We start from the raw sequence: 23,509 nt of genomic DNA, 5'->3' as shown, positions 1-23,509 counted from the left end.
CACTTTGCCATCATTGAGTCCAGAGTGTCCATTTTCTTTTTATTTAATCAAGTTTTCAAAGCTTCAACAAAATATACATTTATATAGTTATGTGTAAATGCTATTGACAGGGAATTTTGAATCCGACAGTTCTTCAAATGCTCAGAGCTATCAACTAAACACAATAAATATAGTTATGAAAAAGACAGAATAAATACAACATTTGACTGAAGAAACAAAATATATAAAAGTCTTCAGATGCAGAGAAACACATTAAATTATACAAATATCTGATACTTTACATTTTAAACGGTTTGGTGTTATATTTTCAAACTAAATCAAGAAACTTAAATAAACTAAAAACTTAGTTATTTTAAAGATCTCCTATCATGCTATTTTCAGGCATATATTATGGGTCTCAGATATATACAAATATATAAAAAACATGTCTATGATGTGTTTTGCTCAAAATACCAAACAGATCATGAATTTTAGACATCCCTCATATCCCTCTGTTTCAGCCCTGTTAGAGAAACGCTGATTCTGGGTCCTTAGCTTGAAAAAAAAGGAGGGGGAGCTAATGCCTGCTCAGAAGAAAAGCTGCCGTGATTAAACGCCATGTTCCAAACCACATCAAGGATTATTTCTGAAACAGTACGGAGCTCAAAGGCTTTCTCTCTTGCCGGTTTTACCACAAGGTGAGTTCCTTTCTTTATTTCCTGCTTGTTTACACATACTCTCTCCGGTACAGGTTAGCTCTGAGTGTTAGCCATAGCCATGCTTGCTAATGTAAACAAAGACCATATTACGTCCGACACACATTGGGCATTGTTTCTGATAGCAACGTTTCTGAAAGGGTCGTGGTTCCACATTTCCGATATTACATCATATCGGACGCAAATCTGGATCAGCTCCGTTGTGCCCCCGTTTTTAGAGATTTGGGTTAGGAGGAAAAGAGAGGGTTTTATTTTCTGACACTTACGGTACGTCTACACTACAGGCATCAAAAAATGCTTTCAACGCTTCGCCCATTCACTTGAATCGGGTGACGTAGAAGATTTTTAATCTTCGCCGAACTGCATTGTGGGGAGCATGGCATGGCTTTGCAAGCATCACGAGCATCTATCGGCATCAAAAGTTGAACAATGTTCAACTTTTGAGGCTCGATGCTTGGCATCAGCCAATCAAATCCCGTTTATGCAAATCCCGCCAGTGCAAGCGCAGCCAATCAAACCGCGTGCAAGCTGGGAGAGCCAGACCGCAGTTCATTTCCTCATATTCCAAACGAGATATTACGGTAGCAAATCACCCGGTTCTTTACGACCGGAACTATTTACCGGGATACAAACCGGAGGAACCAGGCATGGAGGGAGGTGGCAGAGACAGTGGGTGAAACTGATCGTTTTTTCGCCTGTTTGGAGAGTTTATATCCAGTTTACTTCGTTTTAACATTGCTATTGCTTTGTATGTCGGGGGCGGGAGATTCATGTGATTCGTTGCTCGCAAAAAATCGCCAAGCTTCAGACACGCCCAGCTTCAGGATTTTTTCATGCCTGTAGTGTAGACGGGCCGTTAGTGAGTTCCCTAAAGGACATTAAAAAGTGCATTTTGCATGATAGGAGACCTTTAAGGTATTTACCAGATACATTTGAAATGCCTAATTACACAGCTTTGTGTTCACCTGTCGGTCACTGAGAAAGTACATTTGGAAAGGACAGATTTGAAGCTACATCTGATGTAAAGAAACAGTGGAGTAAAGATAAGGTGAAGCGTCTTCTGCGTGGCTAACGTCGGAGCTCTGTGCTACCCGAGGAACAGAGTAGAGGGCGTTATCTGTGTAGCCACAGGGGGCGCTGTGGAGCGAGGCAGCGCTACTGTTGGAAGATTCCACCTCCGAGTAGTTGAGATTACCCGGGTCATCTTTAGTCTGCAAGAAAACAAAGAAATCGTTATTTGTCACATGATCATCTTTTCAGGATTTGTACTGCTTCTTGTTTTGGGTTTTATGTACAATTCAATTTTTTCTTTATCAACCTGGAAATCTTTTTTTTTATACAGCACTTGTTCCTCCCCACCCCCACCCTCACACCTCCTCATTCAGTCTGAGGACTTCCTGTTAAGATCAACGGAAGCTTGTGTATTGATATATGATCTGGCCTGGTTCCCCTTTCTGTTTTGTGTTACTTTTATCTCTTGATGAACAAAATCTTCATAGATGTAAGTAGATTAAGTTAGTTTAAAACCAAATGTGTCTTATTCAAAATGTTTCCTCTGTTTTCATTTGTCATATCGTCTGTCATCTTTCAGTGTGAGATAGAGAGATGGCTTTTGTCAAGTGTGATCAAATCTAACCCATCACCTTTTAATTAAAACCTCTCAAGTGTATTTAGGGTGTGTGTAGCTGAAAACCTAAACCCCTCCCACACTTCTGACGTACTTCCTTCTGAGCAGTGGCTGCAGTGACTAAGCTGTACTCGTCTGTGGATTCGACTCCGTTTGGTTGGGTTGGTTTGGCGTAGGAGTAAATGGTGGATGTTTCTGCAGGAGGAGAACTGCTCCCTCTGTCCTCCTCTCTGATCTCCTCATACAGTTGGTTAGTCTGCAGGAAGTGAGAACATGTTAGTATTGATATCAGCTAGTTTTACAAACATGAATACATCTGAAATATCCCACATTTACTCGAACTCACCTCTGCATCAGAATCATACCCAGTTTCCACAGGAGGTTCTGAAAGAAATGCAGTTCATGAGCTTCAAAAACAAAACTTTATAAGAAAAAACTTAAGATTAGGGCAGAGCTGAACTCCTTTTTGGGTTAAAAAGCAACCAGACTCAAAAGATTAACGAGCTGTGAACCTACCTGTATTTAACACCAACTCACTGATCAACATTGTTTTTCCAAAAGACTCCTTCTTCGTATCTGTTCTAAATGATTCAAATTGAGTTTAGCAGAGTTTCTGAATTCCATTTTTCTCCCCCCATATCACTTCAACTCCACAGCCTCATATCTTTACTGCAGACACTAAATGACCCCTAGTCACATGACAGATGAAGTCTTCAGGAGCATCTGAGACATGTCTTTTTGCATAAAAAATGTGACAGTGGAACTGAAGTGCCATGAACAGAGAGGATCCAGACACAGGGATAAACTCAGCCTGTTAAACAACAGCTTTTGAGAAAACATTAAACTTAACACTCAAGTTGAAACATTTAGAACAAATAAAGAAACTAAAAGGTTTTACGGACAAACAAACAGAATCAGTGAGTCATTTTTAAGTAAACGATCTATATAACAGTTTGTCAAAAAAGCTTCTTAAATTAGGATTTAAATATACATATCAATCAGATCACAGAAGTGTGCTTTTTAGAAAGCGTATTAAAGTTTGACCTAAACAACTAAACATTTTTTAAATCTAAATGTCAATAGTTATGTCATATCACAGATGTTACGAGGGAAACGATGGAGCAACATTATTGACTTTTAGAGCAGTGTGTTCAAAATAAGTTGCAAAAGGTCCATTTTTTTTTTTGCCGTTGTGATGCGTGTGTGTTTCCTTTAGCCTCACCTTTCCTGGCTCTCTTCCTGCAGAATATCAGCAACGCAACCGATAGTACGATGAACATGACGAGAAGAATCAGACCAACATACAGCACCACATCTGAGAGCAGAAGAACACTTTGTTTACTCTGATACTTCCTGGTCCATGAACACAAACAACATACTGAAAGTACCGTGTCCAGCTGAAGCTGTCTGTCCCTGTGGAGGCTGCGTGGTGCGTTCATTGGAGGCTGAGGAAGGTACAGAGCTCAGACTCTGAGTGGGGGTCAGTGGGGAGGCTGATGGGGCTGATGTTGGAAAAGGTCGGAGAGTCACTTCTGGTTTTGAAGATGTTGGAGCTGTGAAACAAAGGGAAAACAAAACAAAACAAAAGGACATGTAAAATATAAATAAATAATTCATATCATTCCGTTAAATGAAGAAGGTAATTCATGTTTTGTGAAAAAATATTTAAATTAGCTGTAATGTTTGTAGTGGTTCTGGATGTGTTGCAGATTAACTGTTTGTTTTTTTATAAAAAAGAGCATGTTAAAATATGCAGCTCTAAATATAACTGTAACACTAAACATATTGGGTTATTTGAAACAGCAGCAGCAGCTGTCTGGGAAGAGTTATATCCAAAACTCCCATAAGAAACTCACCATCTGTAACACTGATCTCAAAGTCCTGGTTTGAGTCGACAAGTCCAGATCTGTCCAGACCACATCGGTACCATCCTGCGTCAGACTTGGTCAGCTTTGTGATGCTCACATACAGAACTGTAGAACGTGCTGGATAATATCCTTCCATATATTGGATGCTGTATCTGCCGCTCTTTCCTGAGTCTCCGGTCGTTTCTACCAGAATGTTTCCTCCTTCACATTTTCCCTTACAGAACATCTTCCTTCCTCCAGAGAAAGAAAAGGAGCATGCAACTGTGATGTTTCCTCCTTCAGTTTCTGTACGGTCGAGTTTTTGTGCGTTGGTGAGCCCACTGTTTCCATCCCTCAGTGCTGTTGGAGAGATGAGCAGTCAATAGTTTCTATTTTCCTGTACAAACTGTAAAGTCCCCTGAGCCAAATGTGTGATATTGGGATATATATCAACTTTGATTGATTGATTGATTCCTCTAATACACTGTAGTCTGATTTCAGTTACATAAATCATTCACAGAGCCAAAGAGTCTCAGTGGGAGCTGCCCAGCTCAACCAGTCTGAAATATTAACAGAAATATGAATATAAGATAAACTTTATTATCCCGAGGGAAATTGCTTTGCAGCAGTGGCAATCTATAGTGTCAAGAGTACACATACAAAGAAATACAATAAGATACAAAAATCTGACATTATGATTAGGTGCAAACCCAAAACATAAACAATAGGTCAGGGATAATGTTCAGGGTCGATATTAATAAACAACAACAGGGTAAACAGGACCTGGGTCTTGAATCAACTGGTGAATTTATTACTGATTTGTTCCTTCCAAAATACAACAAACTGGAATGCATTTTATTTGGAAAACAATGCAGCAGAAATATAATAACTGATATTTATGGGAAGAAAATTAAAGAAACAAAAAAAATGGTTACTCTCAGATAATAGGGTCATTTCTGATTGTGGGAAGGTCAATAGTAATCTCAATGAAAGAAATATTTAAGTAATTCCAGCGGTGGAAAGTTACTAAATACCTTTACTCAAGTTGTGTACTTAAGTGCAATATTGAGCTACCGGTACATTACTTGAGTATTTTCATTTTATGCTATACTTTCACTTTAATTATACTATATTTTATAACTTAAGTTACCTTGCAGACTCAAATTAGAAATACAAAATATGATCAACAAATTCATTATAATTAGTTTAATAAATATGGGTAAAACTTTATTGACCCCTTGGTGAGATTTTTAAATGAGCTCCACTTTTACAAGATAAAGTGATGAAACCACATTATTCTGAAATGTGACATTCGGCATAACAAGAAGCCAACTTTGACTAAATCAGGTACATTTGGATCATAATACTTTTGTACTTTGTTAAAATGTGATTAAGAATTGAGTTAGAAATAAACAATTCTAGAATTTAAACATCTCAAAATAATTAAAACAGCATTAAAAAGTAGAAAATATACATTATTAGTAAAACATCTATACACTCTGAAATGGGGTTTTAATGTATGAATGTTACCAAGTATTTCTTCTTTCACTGATAGTATAAGTAGTTATTTCACCACTGAGTTACTCAAACCCCTATCGCCCTGTAACCACAGAAACCAACGACATGTTAAACTGATACGAGATGTGAGGAAACAGAGAAGCCGTTTACCGTCCACTATAAAGTTTAACGGACTGTTAATTAAAAAAAAAGATAAGAAAGAAAAATAAGTTGTTAAAAAGACACATTTACAGGAACAGTAAGTGATCGTACTCACTGAGGAAGAAGAAGCAGATCAGAGAGTGACGGGCGTTCATGTTTGAGGCTCTGATGATTTAAAGCTGCTTTCTTCCGTCTTCGCTGCCAAAGCAGGAACTGTTCACTTCTCTAAATGATGGAGTCCGTCCTCCCAACACACGACACACCCTGAACCCTCCTCCCTTCTTATTTTAGTTTTTTAACTACAAGTCATTTAGTCGAACATTTAGAGAAGATTACATTTGAACTGTGTTTGTTTGTAACATGAAGTGGCAAACATGTCACATTTATCTTTAAAGTGCAATCAAATTCCTCTTTTAACTGATGTAAGAAGTCGGTAATGATATCATGCACAGATATAATCAACAGACATGCTTTTGTGTGCATTCACTGGAAACCTCTATCTGATATTATGTAGACATAATATTTGTTTGTTTTGTCTGAGTGAGAGTTCAGTAGAATTGGTCCTTCTTACTTGAGGTTTGGACATGAAAAAAAGAAAATATAGGCCTAGACTAACATCAAATTGAGGACATACCGGAAACACAGTTGAGGCCTTTTTTTAGATCTATTTGTTGGATAGGAAAGTAGAGGTTGTCAACATGATAATCCATAAGAGGAAGCTATGTTATTGTGTCGTGGTGAAAATATGAGTGTTTGGAACATATGAGAGTACACACAGAGAAGTGGAGTGTGTCAATGTGGTTTGAGAGGTTTCTGTAGACATTTTGAAAGGTATTTTCTCTGGGAAAATGTCCACTACTTCTGTGAACCTCAGCTGACCTAAGCTGCTGTTTTAATGAAGGAGTGAATTCTGAAGATTTTGAGCTGAATAAGGATATTATACATTTAGTTTGTTTTTGTTGTTTTGGGTACAAAATGCCAAAACCTCAACACTAAAGCATTATCACTTTTAGTCTATAAACATATATGCTCCAGCAGACACAGACAGACATACATTAATGTATAATAATTAATTTCCAAATTTAAGCTCCTTTTTGATCTCAAACAACTCAGAAAAAGTGGTTTATTGGCGGTGAATGCTCCACTAAGTCCACCAGTTCGGCTCTCTGTGATCAAACCAGGACTGTGGACAAATTAAATGACCTGAAAGTTGTCAAAACAATAGAGCTATCATCTCTATGTGTGTCACGATTCTCATGTTATGTCACGTTTATAGTTTTGTAGGTTTGGGTGTTTTTGCTGTTTTCCATGTCATGTTTTGCTTTGGGTTATTGTCTGGTCCTTTTCCCTGTGTTTTCCTCTTGTCATTAGTTTCCCTGGTGTGTCTAATTGTCTGATTATGTTCACCTGGGCCCCTGTGTTGTCTCCTCCCTCCTCACCTGTGTCTTGTTGTGTGATTGAGTCTTGTGTGTATTTAAGTTCTGGGTTGTCTGTCTGTCTTGGTCGGTTCGTCTTGTTCCCTGACTAGTTCTGCGGTGAGTGTTCTGTTTTTGTCATTGTACATATATCTCATAGCCTTGAAATAAAGGAAGTTCAGTTTATATCTGCATTTGGGTCCTGCTTGTTTCACAAACCGTGACAGTACGAACCGACCTTAAAATGGACCCAGCAGATCTTTTGAAGCTACAGGCGGAACGTCTTGAATATTCTCTGGAGTATATTTTTTATACGTGGAAAGGCGCCTCATCTAGACGGGGTAGAGAGGCTGCGTTGAAGGAGGCACGTCAGGAGGTTGCTCGCAAGCCCTGGCTCTGGAGCTTGTTGCCCGAGTGGCTTAGGATTTTTTCACGTAGCCCTGAGAGCCATTCCTCATTTTCTGACTCTTTCTTGGGGTCTGGTCTGGAGTTTGGGGGTCCACGAAGTCTCCAAAAAACTCCTAAGAGACGCAAGGCCAGGGTTCCGTGCCCAACAGCCATGGTTCCGGCTCCAGCGCCAGACCCAGCAGCCGTTGCTCCGTGCTCCAGTGCCGGCCCATGCAGCTTTCCTTCCATACTCCATTACCTGGCTTACACAGCCAGGGTCCAGGCTTCTGCTCCGCGCCCAGCAGCCAGGGTTCCGGCTCCAGAACCGGACCTTACAGCCATGTTTCCGGCTCCAGAACCGGACCTTACAGCCATGTTTCCGGCTCCAGAACCGGACCTTACAGCCATGTTTCCGGCTCCAGAACCGGACCTTACAGCCATGTTTCCGGCTCCAGAACCGGACCTTACAGCCATGTTTCCGGCCCCAGAACCGGACCTTACAGCCATGGTCCCGGCTTCAGTGCCGGCTCCAGTAACCATGGCCCCGACTCCGGCTCCTCGTCACCTGCTGACTCATCGGCCGACGCCAGCTCCTCGAGTCCTGTCGGCGTACCGGCCGACTCCAGCACCTCGTCTCCGGTTGGCTGTCCGTCCGACGCCAGCTCCTCGTGACCTGTTGGCTGTCCGTCCGACGCCAGCTCCCCGTGCTCTGTTGGCGAACCAACCCACTGAAGTGTCGTTGGAGGTCCCGCAGACTGCTCTTCTGCCGGGGGTCCTGCCAACCCCATGTCCTGAGCCGTTGGAGGTCCCGCAGACTACTCTTCTGCCGGGGGTCCTGCCAACTCCATATCTTGTCACGTTGGAGGTCCCGCAGACTACTCTTCTGCCGGGGGTCCTGCCAACCCCATGTCCTGAGCCGTTGGAGGTACCGCAGACTGCTCTTCTGCCGGGGGTCCTGCCAACTCCATGTCCTGTCGCGTTGGGGATTCCGCCGACTGCTCTCCTGCCGGGGGTCCTGCCGATCCTGTGTCCTCTTCCATGGGGGATCTTGCCGACACCGGCTCCTGACCGGCCTCCGGAGGTGTCTGGTCTTCACCCCTCCTCGGACTCTGCCTTGCCCCCGGGCCGTCCGCCCGAATTCCCCTTTTTGAACTCTGCCTTGCCCCCGGGCCGTCCGCCCGAATTCCCCTTTTTTGAACTCTGCCTTGCCCCCGGGGCGTCCGCCCGAGACCCGTCCTCCAGACCCCCTCAAACCACCCTGCTGGATTTTTGTTTTTTTGGGACGTCTGGAATCCGTCCCTTGAGGGGGGGGGTTATGTCACGATTCTCATGTTATGTCACGTTTATAGTTTTGTAGGTTTGGGTGTTTTTGCTGTTTTCCCTGTCATGTTTTCCTCTGGGTTATTGTCTGGTCCTTTTCCCTGTGTTTTCCTCTTGTCATTAGTTTCCCTGGTGTGTCTAATTGTCTTATGTTCACCTGGGCCCCTGTGTTGTCTCCTCCCTCCTCACCTGTGTCTTGTTGTGTGATTGAGTCTTGTGTGTATTTAAGTTCTGGGTTGTCTGTCTGTCTTGGTCGGTTCGTCTTGTTCCAGGACTAGTTCTGCGGTGAGTGTTCTGTTTTTGTCATTGTACATATATCTCATAGCCTTGAAATAAAGGAAGTTCAGTTTATATCTGCATTTGGGTCCTGCTTGTTTCACAAACCGTGACAATGTGTTAGTCGGTCTGAGTGATATGTTTCACTTTAAAAGAGAGCCATTGATGATGTAGGAATATTGATCAGTGCAGCTTTTTTTTTGTCCAGTACATATATGCTATAATCCACATGTTTTTAATAACCATGTCAAAAACACTGTAATTGTAAAAGGGGTTTCTGGTAGTGAAGAGAGTGAACATGATTTGAAACTGCATTGAGGTCACACTTTATATCTTTTGTTTCCTTTATTGTTCACAGTTCATAGGCAGCCTATTAAAAGCAAACAGTGACCGCAAACAGGGAGGAAGTGAACATAGAAACCCTCTCACTCTTGGTGTAACGCCTCAAGTATTTCTCTCTATCTTGAATGAGTTATTATTCAATGTGTGCTGTGGAAATGTAAAGTACTTAAGTAAATGTTCTAAGTTACTTTCCTCCATCTATCTCGACCTAAAAGTTAATTTACAGGAAATCTTTAAAACTGCCTAAAAAAAGAAACTGACACAACCCATTGATAATAAAACGGTATAAAAACCATTTTCATTAAACCAGCCTTAAACACGGAGTAACAGAGTGCGTAGTCTTTTGTACGGTACATATAATCCACATGTTTTTTAATAAATATGTCAAAAACACTGTAATTGTAAAAGGGATTTCTGGTAGTGAAGAGAGTGGACATAATTTGAAACTGCATTGAAGTCACACTTTATCTCTTTTGTTTCCTTTATTTTTCACAGTTCAAAAGCAGCCTATTAAAAGCAAACAGTGACCGCAAACAGAGGAAGTGAAAGTAGAAATCCCCTCATTGTTGGTGCTCTCAGTGTAACGCCTCAAGTATTTCTCTCTGTCTTGAATGAGTTACTATTAAAAGTGTTATAGATTACTCACCATCAGGATGATTGGTCCTCTTTTTGTGGAGTGGCAATACAGCAGCCAATAGCAAAACCACCAGGTCCACACACAACCAAAACCCTTTGGAAAAACCTTAGAGGGGAGAGGGAAAGAAAAGAGACTGGATGAAAATCGATATAATTTAATATGATCTGATTAACACATTCTTGTAAAACAAAGACAAGTGTGAAAATGCAAAAAATCTTGCTTCATGCAAACGTAAACCCTCCTGTCACGAAATGCATCATGAAAATGTAGCTTCTTCTTGTGTCTAGCGCTGAAACTGACATTTTCATTATAACTTGCATTTTTTATAAACTGTACCTGTAGGCACATTGTTTATTTCCAGTAGAGTGGTCGGAGATGGGAACAACAACAACAAATACAATGCAAACAACATGACGCTATACTGTAAAAACAAACAGGCTATTTCTGTGGCAATACCTTCTTTCGGCCGCTTGGTGGCAGCAGAAACAGCTTGTAAACAACACTGACGTTACATCACATTGAAGGAGAAGTTGGTAGCAAACAGCTGATATATTACACATCCAGCTCTGACAGAGTCACAGTAACATTTACATGAAGTCCTGTCTAGTCCAGATTATAAATAAAAGGTCCAACATTAATTATGTTTTAGCTCAATTAAAATAAGACAAAGACCGTGAACTGTACCTGTTGGCAACTTTCTGGATTCAAGTAGGATGTCAAAGGTGTAAACAAGAAAAAAAACAATGAAGTAGTAATACTAATGACACCAAGAAAACGCTGTTCTTTATATCTTAAACAGTACATTGTTGCGAATTAAGTGATAAGATTCACCTGAAATGTAAAGAAACACAGCAGAAAAGTATTTAAATGAAAAGTCTGGATTCAAAATGTCCGTAAAAAGTTCACATCTTTGGAACGGCCGGGGTTTCCATTCTTCCCTTAAATCTATTTTAGATTATATGAGGAAATGTGTGCTGTGGAAATGTAAAGTAGGCTACTTAAGTAAATGTTCTAAGTTACTTTCCTCCATCTATTTCGACCTATATTAAAAGTTGATTTATAGGAAATCTTTAAAACTGACTTAAAAAAGAAACTAACAAAACATATTGATAATAAAACAGTATAAAAAACATTTTCATCAAACCAGCCTTACACACGGAGTAGCAGAGTGTGTAGTCTTACCTTCATTTCAAACCATCAGTTTCTGGTGAGCAAATATTCAGCTCCTCCTTGATCAAAACTTTAAGAAATATATACATAGTTTCCCCTTTTTAATTTCTTATTCCATCTTTGGACCTGGTGATGGTGCTATTGGGTTCATTTCATCCATAACATGATTAAAAAAAACATAAATGTGAACCTCATGGTGGCGCTAGAGGAAAGTCAGTGAGGATTCATCCTTTTGGAAACATGAATATATAAAACATTTCAATTAATGCCTCAATTGCTGCGATGCCAAGATTGCTGAGATGTTGTGGGAAAAAAACACTACACTAATTGGCATTATTTGTTAAGTTAAGTGAACAGCAGTATAATAAAATGTAAACTTCTTATTTAATCTGAAATAACCCGTCTCTCTGGCCCAGGTTACGTCCTGCCTCTGGTTGTGTGTGTCACTGTGGTTGTGCTGTTTGGTGTCGTGTTCCATCCACAAAGTTATTAGCATTAACCTTATCCTTACCCTGCGTCCCAACACCCATACTTGCATTTATTATGCCAGAATAAAGATTAAGTAATGTCGAATGAGTGAACCAAAACTATCAGGATGCATCCAGTCGCATTTTGCAGTATTCTAGCACCTAATGCTTTCCCCTCTATTCTTACTCACAATCCTTTACGCAGCACATATATTAAAAGAAATGGGTAAAAATAAGGGGCCATATTGAAAATGGTATGCATATTGCATGCAACAGTATGTACTTTGTAAGTGCAGCTTCTGAGTACTAAAAGCTAGGAAAAAGTATGATATTTGGACCGCAACCTCGATTAAAAGTACTTATCATGTAGAATGGCCTATTTCTGAAAATTTCTAAATTGGGATCAATAAAGTAAATCTAATCTTATCTAAATGTGCTCCACAGGTGTGAACACCGGTGTGAACAACTATTGATCCTCAGGGTCTTAAGAAGGTACTGACCAAATGTAAAATTGATCAGATAAGCAGGCGCTTTTTAAAGTACAGAGCCCTAAAATGTCCAAAATACACTCAGAAAATTACACTTTTCCAACATTATAAAGATTATTATGAAGAAATATTCATTTAAAAACATATTCAATACATTAAAATCATTGCTGTTTGTATTATTGCCAGAAAGGGTTTAGTCATACTTCACTTTCTGAAAGTCATGACCATCTTGGGTGGCTTTCTTTTTAAATATATAAAAAGTTGAATTTGTTTTACATGACATGTTTTGTCCATCTGTGTGTCTCTGTGGAGGAAAGTTTAATTTAATTTAATTTAATTTCAAACCTTTATTTGTGCAGGTGAATCCCATTGAGATCATTGATCTCTTTTTCAAGGGTGACCTGCTGCAAGTTTACAATCTAACACGTAAATTCTCCCTTTTAGAAGATAAGAAAACATATAATTTAGCTTTTATTTTCACTTTTGATTTCTGTTAAACAGGGAGCTTTAAAAGGCATGGTCTACTGTCCCAATGTATTCACTTGCTATACTCTAAAAACAAATGCTTTGTTTCGGATGGTGGAGGAATTATTAACCCACCCACCTAAAGTCCACTCACTTTCATTTGCAGCTCTTTCTCTCAGTTCACTTCTTGCTCACTCGTTGACACAGAGCTCCTTCATATCAAGCAGACTCCTTCAGGTAAATTATCTATTTAGTAGGGCTGCCAAACGATTAACATTTTTAATCAGATTAATCCCAGTTTAAAAATTAATTAATCATGATTAGGGCTGTCAAACGATTAAAATGTTTAATCAGATTAATCACAACAGTATTCTCCGTCTGGACGTCCTGCAACAACACCACGCCGTTATCTTGATTCTGATTGGCCAGAAGACATTATCAAAGATGTTCTATTGAGAAGACGATCACTACGTGACAAAAGTTTTAAAAACCGTTTCTGGTCGTCGGTATTTCCAGACAAGTGGCTACTGATATCAATCTTACTAACTGCTGTCTGTGCAATTCTCGGCGCGAGTTGGCGGACTTTATTTTGCTAATTTTCACATCATTTGTCATGGTGGGGCTAAGCCATTTCTTGGTATGGCAGTAGCCTACCCCAGCCATACCCTGGCGTTGCCACTGGTGGGATGTATGGGGCGGGCCATTCTGCACATGCGTTAAATGCGTTACATATTTTAACGCAATTAAATTCAAAAAAGTATTTACCACCGTTGACGCGATAATTTTGACAGCATTACTATTTAGTAAAGTTTATTATGCAAACAACATGTATACATGGTTTATGTTAGGATTTATAGCTCATGATATAAACCAATTTGTGATTTATACGTTTGCTGTTCAATCTGATTCAGAACTGAATACTACATTTGTTCACCTAATATAATATTTTAATTTCCATTGCTAACATTATGTTTCCAGTTGAGGTGGTTCCCACAGAGAAACACGATCTCTAATCTGCTGCCAACATTTCCTCTTTCTTTTTCAGAGAGAATAATAAACCGTGAGGATGCCAGGTATGCAACATCGTCTATAAGTGCATTCTTCACTCGAAGAAATATAGCCTACTATATTTAGGATTAACAGTTAGTTGATTTCTAACTTTAGTCAAACAAATGTGGCGGGCTGATGTGTTTAAGTGTTAATCATACTAAATTGGGTGGGTTGAAGCCATGGGGCGGCAGGCTTAAGTGCCCTACCCACCACAGAGAGAGGAGGAGGCTCAGTCTATTAGTGCGCTGATCGTCGTCTCAAGGGAGCACAGGGTTGAGCTGCATTCAAGAGCACTACTCACTGCACAAAGAACATTGCATTTCATCGGAGACATACAATTAATTAATTCTATTAATCTGGAGATTTTTAAATATTAAAAAAAATGTCATGTGACTTTGTGGAGTTTGAAAGATGTACTTGCCTTAATACGTAAATAACTAATCACACTATGACGTGTTAATATTGTAAATGTTGTAACGCTAAGAGCATAAAGAGCATCTGAACTTATATTTGAATATGTCTTTCGTCTATATAACATAACGATTAAATGCATGTCTCTTTGTTCATGCAGTTGTGAAAGCGGGTGCCGCAATTTCTTGTGGTGCAGCTGGAATAGTGGAGATGATCGACACGTTTGACCGGCCTGCTGATGCTTTTGCTATAGGTACCTATGCAGGTACCAACAAGTATGCAGTTGGACTTGAGGATAAACCTGGTAAACGTATCCCCAAGGCCGGAGTTTCCGCATCTGCAGGAGTGGGTTATGCACGAGGTGAATGGAGGATTTGTGATGCTGAGGCCAAAGGGCCCAATGCCAGCGCCGGAGTAGGAGCCTCTGCAGGGACTCTCAGTGCCGAAGCCTTCGCCAGAGCAGAAGTGGCCAGTGCTTCAGCCTCTGCTGGTCCGGTGAAAGCTACAGTCGGTCTGTCAGCAGACACCGGTGTCACTGTTGGTGTTACACAACTAGAGGCCAAGGTGCTGGGAACAGGCATCTCATTTGGCCGTAAAATGGGCGTTTCTCTGTTCGGCACTGGGTTTGAAGTTAAATTATGGTAGACCGTTGAGACAAATGCATCTCTTTGTGATTCGGCTCTCTTATCCAACCAATACAAAGTTGAGGTGTTTTGGAAACTTGAAGCGGTTTAATTCAGACTTGCTAATGAAAATGTATGTCTTCACTGCGGATGAAACATTTTAATCTTTAATAACAGATGTGTACTGCTTGAATATAACTAAGAGTGATATAAAAGTGACATTTTCGAACATCTGTTGAAAATACAGTGTGATTTTTCCTTTTCCTGCCAACAACATCATGTTATGTCTTCCAATCAACTTCATCATTGTTGGTTGGAATAAACTTCATGTAACAATAATGTTATTGTAAAACAATACATATTTTAAGAACAATATACTCATTGAGACAAAAAGCAAAAGTAAATCTGGGAAATGCAATGTATTTTTCAACATATTGCAACTGTCGTTTTTTTCTATACATTTATTTTTGTAAATGTTAAATATGTAATCATCTTGAAAAGTTTTGGATAATTAGCAAATATATTTACATTTAAAATATCCTGCTGACTAAATACACTTTAAAAAACATCGGTAACACTTTATATTAAGGTACACAAGTTAACCATCAACTAGGTGTTAATTAACATGCATATTAGCAGCATATTGGCTCTTTATTAGTCATTACAAAACACTTATTAATGCCTTATTCTACATGACCATATTCTACAAGTAATAAGCCATTAGTTGAGAGTTTTCCTCAATAACCCTCTAATTAGTGCTTATTTGTTGCAAGTAAGGAAGTTGTTGTACATGAGTTTTGGTCTTAATATGCTCTGCTCAATAAGGGCCTAATAAGGCAGTAGTACCACAAGAATAGTAATTCTAACATAATAACACTTAACAAATATGATCTATTCTTATGTAACAAGACATGAAACTATAAGTGTTAATTGTGTCTAAATAACTCAAAATTAGGTATTTATATCGAACATGTTCTTTATTTTAAAGGGAAGTCTTGTTCATAACCAATAAGCTAGTAGTTTGACTCTAATTGACCTGAACAGCTTCCCTATTCTAAAGTTGCCTCCTCTTCACACTTTGTAAATACATTATAGCACACAACTACTGAAATTAACCTCAACCGCACATGAACAAAGTAGGCACACGTTGAGATATCTGTTTTATTAATGAACCACTAAAGAGAAGTTCAGACAAATGTACCAAAACATGTCAAGTTTCTCCAAGACTGAGAACACATGCAGCCTGTACTTTTTGATAAAACAGATTTTTAACAGAGTTTATATATTTGTGATCATACTGTGTGACCTGCTTGTATACTTACACAATAGCTGAAAGGTGGTAAACAGTGTGTGTAATCATGCCATACATTTGAAAAGTGGCAATAAATGTTCAGTACGACTTTTACAAAAATTGAAATGTGCAAATATTAATACAATGCAAATATTAAGCATACTATGCTGGTGAGCAGCATTGTATGCTGGTATGCTGGTCACCAGCATCCACCTATCACCAGCTTGTGTTTAATAATAGTATTAAATATACCATGATGGAAGCTTACCAGGATTACAGGTGACCAACATACATATAAATACTGGTATGATTATTTAAACCAGAGGACATCAATATATTACAAAGATTCATTGTGTCGTGTATTCTGGTAACAACCACAATAAATACATTGCATAGTGTTCATAACAGTATTCGACTGTAATAAATAACAATAAATAGCTAGTTAATATAATAAAATACACAAGAACAATACAATAATTATACAAAAAACAACCAACCTACAAATTATCAAAATAAATATATTATCTAAAACAGGTGCATTTGATTTAAAATAAAAATAATAAATAGTATTAAATATTTAAATGGGAACCAAAACAGTAACAATATGTATGATAAGCAATACGACAAATAAATTACAACATGTTTTTCTATACATTGTTTTGTAAATGTGTAATACAGTATGTAATCATCTTGAACAAGTTTGGATAATTAGCAGGAATATTTACATCCTGCTGACAAAGTGCACTTAGAAAAACCTCAGGTTTAGACAATAAGCCCAAGAGACTTTTACATGTAATACCTGTGCCCGTGAAAAAGGTACATCTATGTGAAATGTACAGATTTGTTATTTATATTTATATTTAATATTGCTTTGAAAAAACATCGAGCTTTAAAGAAGCAAATGTCTTCATATTCAGTCTTCACTCAAGTAAAGTACATGTCAGTACCAGTACAGTCAGTGATTGAAGAAGTACTCGGCTCCTTTGCTTGAGTAAAAGTATGTTAATGTTATGGTCTTAATATACTCCGACACAAGTAAAAGTCCTGATTTCAGAATCAAAATGCACTTAAAGTATAAAAAGTCAAACTTGAATCTGAATGGTTTTATGTTTTGAATAAATGTACTTTTAAGAAGTCTGACACTACAGTTTAGGAACACATTTCTGTAAAACTGATGACATTTCCATCAGCTCACCTTTGTGTTTAGAGCAAGCAAAAGCAACAGGGTGAACATGGTACTACACTTCATGCAGCTACAGGCTTAAAGTAAAGCCTTCAATTTCCAAGAAGTCATTAATCTGAGTTATCAACAACAGTCAGGACTGTATAAGGTATATTTTAAATGCCCTTCCATAAACCTGTTTCAAAAAGGTTTATGGTCAACACGTTTTATTCTCACTGAATAAGCTTCTGACTGTTTATTAGCTCCTCGTGGAATGAGGGCTAAAATCAAAGGTCAACAGTCAATGGCTTTAGTCAACGTCATGCAACAATAGATTACACCTTTCCTTTACATGTCTGACAATTAAAAGATAATTCATGAATACATAAAACAAAAATTCCTTAATATTCATGTAAAAAGGGTTAAGTTATTCGGTTTATGAAAAAGTCATGACTGTCTTGTGGGGTTTTATTTTTTAAATAATATTCATTGTATTCCTTTTTTTTATTGCACGATTTTGTCCATGTGTTATCAGTTAACTCCTCAGCCAAGGCGGTCATTATGAAACTGTTATATGGAGTTTCATTTCTACGTTTATACTTCAGGAAGATTATTGATTTGTGTTATTTAAAGAAATAACAAGATAGAGAAAGGTCAATCGTTTAGGCAAAACCCATGGTCACTTTTGTGATTACATTTATATTGTTCAAATCTTTCCATCAGTGACATCAAGTGAGACCTCTATCAGGCAGTGTGGAGGAAGCTGTCACTCAAACATAAAGGGAACATTTAAGATCAAACTGTGTCATGTTTTCTGTTAGACAATAGGCCCAAGAGACTTTGACATGTAGGTATCTATGTAAAATGTACAGATTTTTTACTTCAATTTCTAGTTAATATTGCTTTGAAAAAACGTCCAGCTTTAAAGAAGCAAATGTCTTCATATTCATTCTTCACTCAAGTAAAGTACATGTCAGTACCAGTAAAGTCAGTGATTGAAGAAGTACTCGGCTCCTTTGCTTGAGTAAAAGTACATATGTTATGGTCTTAATATACTCCCACACAAGTAAAAGTCCTGATTTCAGAATCAAAATGTACTTAAAGTACAAAAAGTAAAACTTGAATCTGAATGGTTTTATGTTTTGAATAATTGTACTTTTAAGAAGTCTGACACTACAGTTCTGTCAAACTGATGACATTTCCATCAGCTTACCTTTGTGTTTAGAGCACATTATGACAATTAAAAGATAATCAATGAATACATGAAAATAATGTTCCTTGACATTCTTTTAAAAAGGTTAAGTTATTCAGTTTATGAAAAAGTCATGACTGTCTTGTGGGTTTTTATTTTTTAAATAATATTCATTGTATTCCTTTTTTTTATGACACGATTTTGTCCATGTGTTATCAGTTAACTCCTCAGCCAAGGCGGTCATTATGAAACTGTTATATGGAGTTTCATTTTTACGTTTACACTTCAGGGAGATTATTGATTTGTGTTATTTAAAGAAATAACAAGATACAGAAAGGTCGACTGTGCCATACAAAGTTTGAAACAGAACTAGCCGAAATGTCTTTGTAGTTTTTGAAAAAGGATTGCCATGAATTTGAAATCACATTCATGTCGTCCTCAGGATGATTTGAACTTTTAAAACTCTTGCCATCATTTATACCATTTTCAAAGCTATTTGGTTCATGACTAACATGTTGTATCACCTGCTAATTAGCTAATGTTAACATAGCATAACAAACACACTGAACCAACAGTACTACTGCAGCCATAGGCTTATTGTGGTCTTCACTTTTTCAGAAGTTTTTGCTTTCACTTTTCACAAAAAGTACCTTTGAAAAAAAGGTTTCAGTTCAACACTTCTTTTAACAATCATATCATACTCTTATTTCTTGGTTTTTCAGCTTATTTTTTTAGCTTTGATGAAGCAGAGAGCAAATTACAAAATCCAGCAGGATCAAAATACAACATTCATGAGCTTTTATCTTATGGGTAGTATAAATGGTATACTGAGTTAGCTAAAGCGAGGCTAAAGTTTCAATATTAGCACAGAAAACCACGATTGAAAGAAACACACAGAAAGTCTGCAGCAGACGCAGCTGTAAACTGACCGTGTTTGGTTTCACTGAAATATGTTTAGGTCCTTCAAATTATAATTTTCATGTTCATATTAGTATTTAGCACCTCCTCTGGATACATGTCTCGAATTTGAAAGATAATTACAAAAAAGTACTCAAATAAAAACGAATATATGAAAGTCAATGTTCTCTATAATGCACTAGAAAAGGTTATTCAGCTTTTCCTTTTTATACATCTCACTCAGGAGAAAATGATGACCATCTTGGGTGCTATAAATATATTAACTATATAAATAGTTTGATTTGTTTTACATAATATTTTGTGTGTCTTTATTAAGCAAATCATTGACCATTGAACACATAAATCCACTCTTTTAGAAGATCATAAAAATGTTCTCTAAAAGTGTTTTTTTTCTCTTTTGCTTTCTGTTACACAGGGAGGAGATCATTCACACATTTTATCATAGGCAAAAACAAAATATAGGAAGGTCAGTTGGGATATATTGCTTTAAAAAAAAGACCCTACTGTACATTGTGTTTTCAGGAATCATACTATGGCTGTTTGCTATCTGTTTTTATGTGTTTATCTTTCTCAATATTTTTTATATCCGTGTTTCGGATGGTGGAGAGTTAATTATGACCCCCAACCTAATGTCCACTCACTTTCATTTTGAGCTCTTTCTAGAGACATTAGTTTCTTTCTCTCAGTTCACTTCTTGCTCACTCGTTGACACAGAGCTCCTTCACATCGAGCAGACTCCTTCAGGTAAGTTATCTATTTAGTAAAGTTTATTATGCAAACAACATGTATACATGCTTTATGTTAGGATGTATAGCTCATGATATAAATCAATTTGTGATTTATACATTTGCTGTTTGCATCTAATTCAGAACTGATTACTACATTTGTTCACCTAAAATAATATTTTAATTTCCATGACTAACATTATGTTTCCAGTTGAGGTGGTTCCCACAGAGAAACACTATCTCTAATCTGCTGCCAACATTTCCTCTTTCTTTTTCAGAGAGAATAATAAACCGTGAGGATGGCAGGTACGCAACATCCTCTTTAAGTGCATTCTTCACTCGAAGAAATATACTATATTTAGCATTAACAGTTAGTTGATTTCTAACTTTAGTCAAACAAAGAACATTGCATTTCATTGGAGACATAAGATTAATAAGTCTATCAATCTGGAGATTTTTAAATTAAAGAACTTGTTTTCCTTTGACTTTGTGGAGTTTAAAAGATTAACTTGCCTAATAATAATAATATAATAATAATATAATAATAATATAATATAATAATAATATAATAATATAATAATAATACGTAAATAACGAATCATTGTGTCATTGAAATAGTTGTCAGTCAAATGTAGTTTTTACTCCAAAAAGCTGTTGGTTACAATGACATTTCAGGAGTAACGTGTTCATATTTGTAAAAATGTTGTAACACTAAGAGCATAAAGAGCATCTGAAATTATTTGAATATGTGTTTCATGTATAATGAACAAAATATTAAATGCATGTCTCTTTTTGCATACAGTTGTGACCCCGGACAATTTTTCAAAAGGTGCCTATGTAGATGAAGATGAGGATGAATCTGGTGTGACACTATCTGCAGGATTGGGTCATGTACGAGCTGAACGTGGCAATATTGGAGCTGAGGTCAAAGGGCCCAATTATGGCACCAGAGTGGTGTCCTCTGCAGAGGGAGATGAATTCTTCGCCAAAGCAGAAATGGCCAGTGGTTCAATTACTGCCGGCAAAGTTAAAACTGAGGCCAAACTGCCCAGTGCCAGCGCTGCAGCGATGTACTCTGAAAAGGGAGCTGAAATCTTCGCCAGAGCAGAACTGGCCAGTGTTTCAGCCTCTGCCGGTCCTTTGAAAGCTAAACTCGGTCTGTCAGCAGACACCGGTGTTGGTGTTCGTGATGGTAGTGTAGAGGCAAAGGTGCTGGGAACAGGCATCACCTTGGGCCGTACAATTGGCTTTTCTGTGGGCGGCAGTGGGTTTGAATTTAATTTATGGTAGAATGTGTTGAGAAGTTTATGGCGAATGCTTTAATATAACAAAGAGTTAAATAATAGTGAGATTATAGATAATGAACTGAAAATACAGTGCAACATGTTCCTTTTCCTGCCTTCAACATCAAGTTATGCCTTCCAATCAACTTCATCTTGCTTTGTTGAAAATAAACTCATAACACTCAAGCCATGTTTTTTGCTCCTTATTTCCTGATGTGTTTTACAAAACATCCTGCAGCTTGCGGATACAATCTAATGTTGATCCTCGACACAACAATGTTAATAAAACTGTTGCATTTTTGCACAATAACCACTATATAGTTGTATAAATCAATAAAGCTATAACGTAAAACAATACTTTAGGGAATACTTTGCTCAATGAGACAAAAAGTAAGTTAGGGAAATGTTATGTATTTTTTAACATATCTCAGCCATCACTTTTTTCTATAAAAAAACAATTTGTAACTTTGTCATATGGCATCATCTGGAAATAGTGCAGATAATTAGCAGAAATATGTAAATGCAGTATATGCTGCAGACTGCTACATTAATACAAAGCTGTGCACTGTTATTTTGTATTTAAAGTTTTTTATGATTTATTTCACTACTTGAATCTTAATGGTTTTATGTTTTGAATAATTGTACTTTTAAGAAGTCTGACCCTACAGTTAAGGAACACATTTCTGTACAACTGATGACATTCCCATCAGCTCACCTTTGTGTTTAGAGCAAATAATGAAATGTTGCAAGCTAAAGCAACAGGGTGAACATTTTCAGCAGAAAACTATACAGAGTTTCACTTTTACGTTTATAATTTAGGGAGATTATTGTTTTGTGTTATTTAAAGCAATAACAATATACAGAATGGTCAATCGTGCAATAAAATATTTGAAACAGAACTAGCCGAAATGTATTTTTAGTTTTTGAAAAAGGATTGCCATGAATTTGAAATCACATTCATGTCGTCCTCAGGATGATTTGAACATTTAAAACTCTTTCCATCATTTATACCATTTTCAAAGTGATTTGGTTCATGACTAACATGTTGTTGTCTGCAGCAGACTGCAGCTTTCCAACTGACCGTCTTTGGTTTCACTGGAAAGATTTTAAACAGGTCTCTATAATGATAATTCTGAAAATTCCTAAATTGGGATCAATAAAGTAAATCTTATCTTATCTAAATGTGCTTCACAGGTGTGAACACCGGAGGGCATTCAGAAAACGATTGATCCTCAGAGTCTTAAGAAGGTACTGACCAAATGTAAAATTGATCAGATAAGCAGGCACTTTTTAAAGTAAGGCAAGGGAAGGCAAGTTTATTTATATAAGGAGCCTTAAAATGTCTAAAATACACTCTGAAAATTACACTTTTCCATATGTCTAACATTATAAAGATTATTATGAAGAAATATTCATTTAAAAACACATTCAATACATTAAAATCAATGCTTTTTAGTCATACTTCACTTTCTGAAAGTCATGAGCATCTCGGGTTTCTTTTTAAATATATCAAAAGTTGAATTTCTTTTACATGACATGTTTTGTCCATCTGTGTGTCTCTGTGCAGGAAAGTTTACCATCCAACACGTCAATTCACCTTTTTAGAAGATGAGAAAACCTATAATTTAGGTTTTATTTAAAAGGCATGGTCTATTGTCCCAACTTAATCACTTGCTACTTTACAGTTGGAAAAAACATGAATAAAAGTTGTTTTTAACAGCATCTGTCTTCGTTTAACCTTGATAGGATATTGGTGGAAATGCCCCAAAGTAGGGACCCCACCTACTTTCAGTTTCATTCTGAGCTCTTTTAAAAAACAATATCTTCATACTTTCACTTCACTTCTCACTTACACTCATTTATACTTTTGCTGTTTATTGTGTGCAGAATAATAATAATAATGTTTACATAATATAACATATATTTTTATTACCATTGCTAACATTATGTTTCCTGTTGAGGTGGTTCCCACAAAGAAACACCATCTCTAATCTGCAGCCAACATTTCCTCTTTGTTTTTTTCAGAGAGAATAATAAACCGTGAACATGCCAGGTACGC

General features: G+C 37.4%; 3 protein-coding genes across 3 annotated transcripts; 2 read left to right on the top strand and 1 right to left on the bottom strand.

The window, feature by feature from the left end:
* Positions 1–13: 13 nt before the first annotated feature.
* LOC307036812 (uncharacterized protein) lies at positions 14–6,193 on the bottom strand. Its single transcript, XM_079677422.1, has 7 exons — positions 5,944–6,193; positions 4,179–4,529; positions 3,711–3,875; positions 3,545–3,637; positions 2,669–2,706; positions 2,417–2,578; positions 14–1,906 (listed from the first exon to the last, which is right to left on the bottom strand). Exons 1-7 carry the CDS (start codon positions 5,981–5,983, stop codon positions 1,706–1,708), a joined length of 1,050 nt encoding a protein of 349 aa, XP_079533548.1. The 5' UTR covers positions 5,984–6,193; the 3' UTR covers positions 14–1,705.
* A 6,732-nt stretch (positions 6,194–12,925) lies between these two features.
* Positions 12,926–15,112, top strand: LOC307036824 (uncharacterized protein). The gene is made up of 3 exons (XM_079677440.1): positions 12,926–13,032; positions 13,841–13,868; positions 14,417–15,112. Exons 2-3 carry the CDS (start codon positions 13,862–13,864, stop codon positions 14,899–14,901), a joined length of 492 nt encoding a protein of 163 aa, XP_079533566.1. The 5' UTR covers positions 12,926–13,032; positions 13,841–13,861; the 3' UTR covers positions 14,902–15,112.
* A 4,922-nt stretch (positions 15,113–20,034) lies between these two features.
* Positions 20,035–21,636, top strand: LOC307036823 (uncharacterized protein). Its single transcript, XM_079677439.1, has 3 exons — positions 20,035–20,186; positions 20,446–20,473; positions 20,970–21,636. The coding sequence occupies exons 2-3, from the start codon at positions 20,467–20,469 to the stop codon at positions 21,455–21,457; spliced, it is 495 nt and encodes a 164-aa protein (XP_079533565.1). The 5' UTR covers positions 20,035–20,186; positions 20,446–20,466; the 3' UTR covers positions 21,458–21,636.
* The last annotated feature ends 1,873 nt before the right edge of the window (positions 21,637–23,509 follow it).

The sequence above is a fragment of the Notothenia rossii genome, assembly GCF_949606895.1.
Source record: "Notothenia rossii genome assembly, chromosome: 4".
Classification (NCBI taxonomy): Eukaryota; Metazoa; Chordata; class Actinopteri; order Perciformes; family Nototheniidae; genus Notothenia; species Notothenia rossii.
This window is presented reverse-complemented; position numbering and strand designations above follow the sequence as displayed.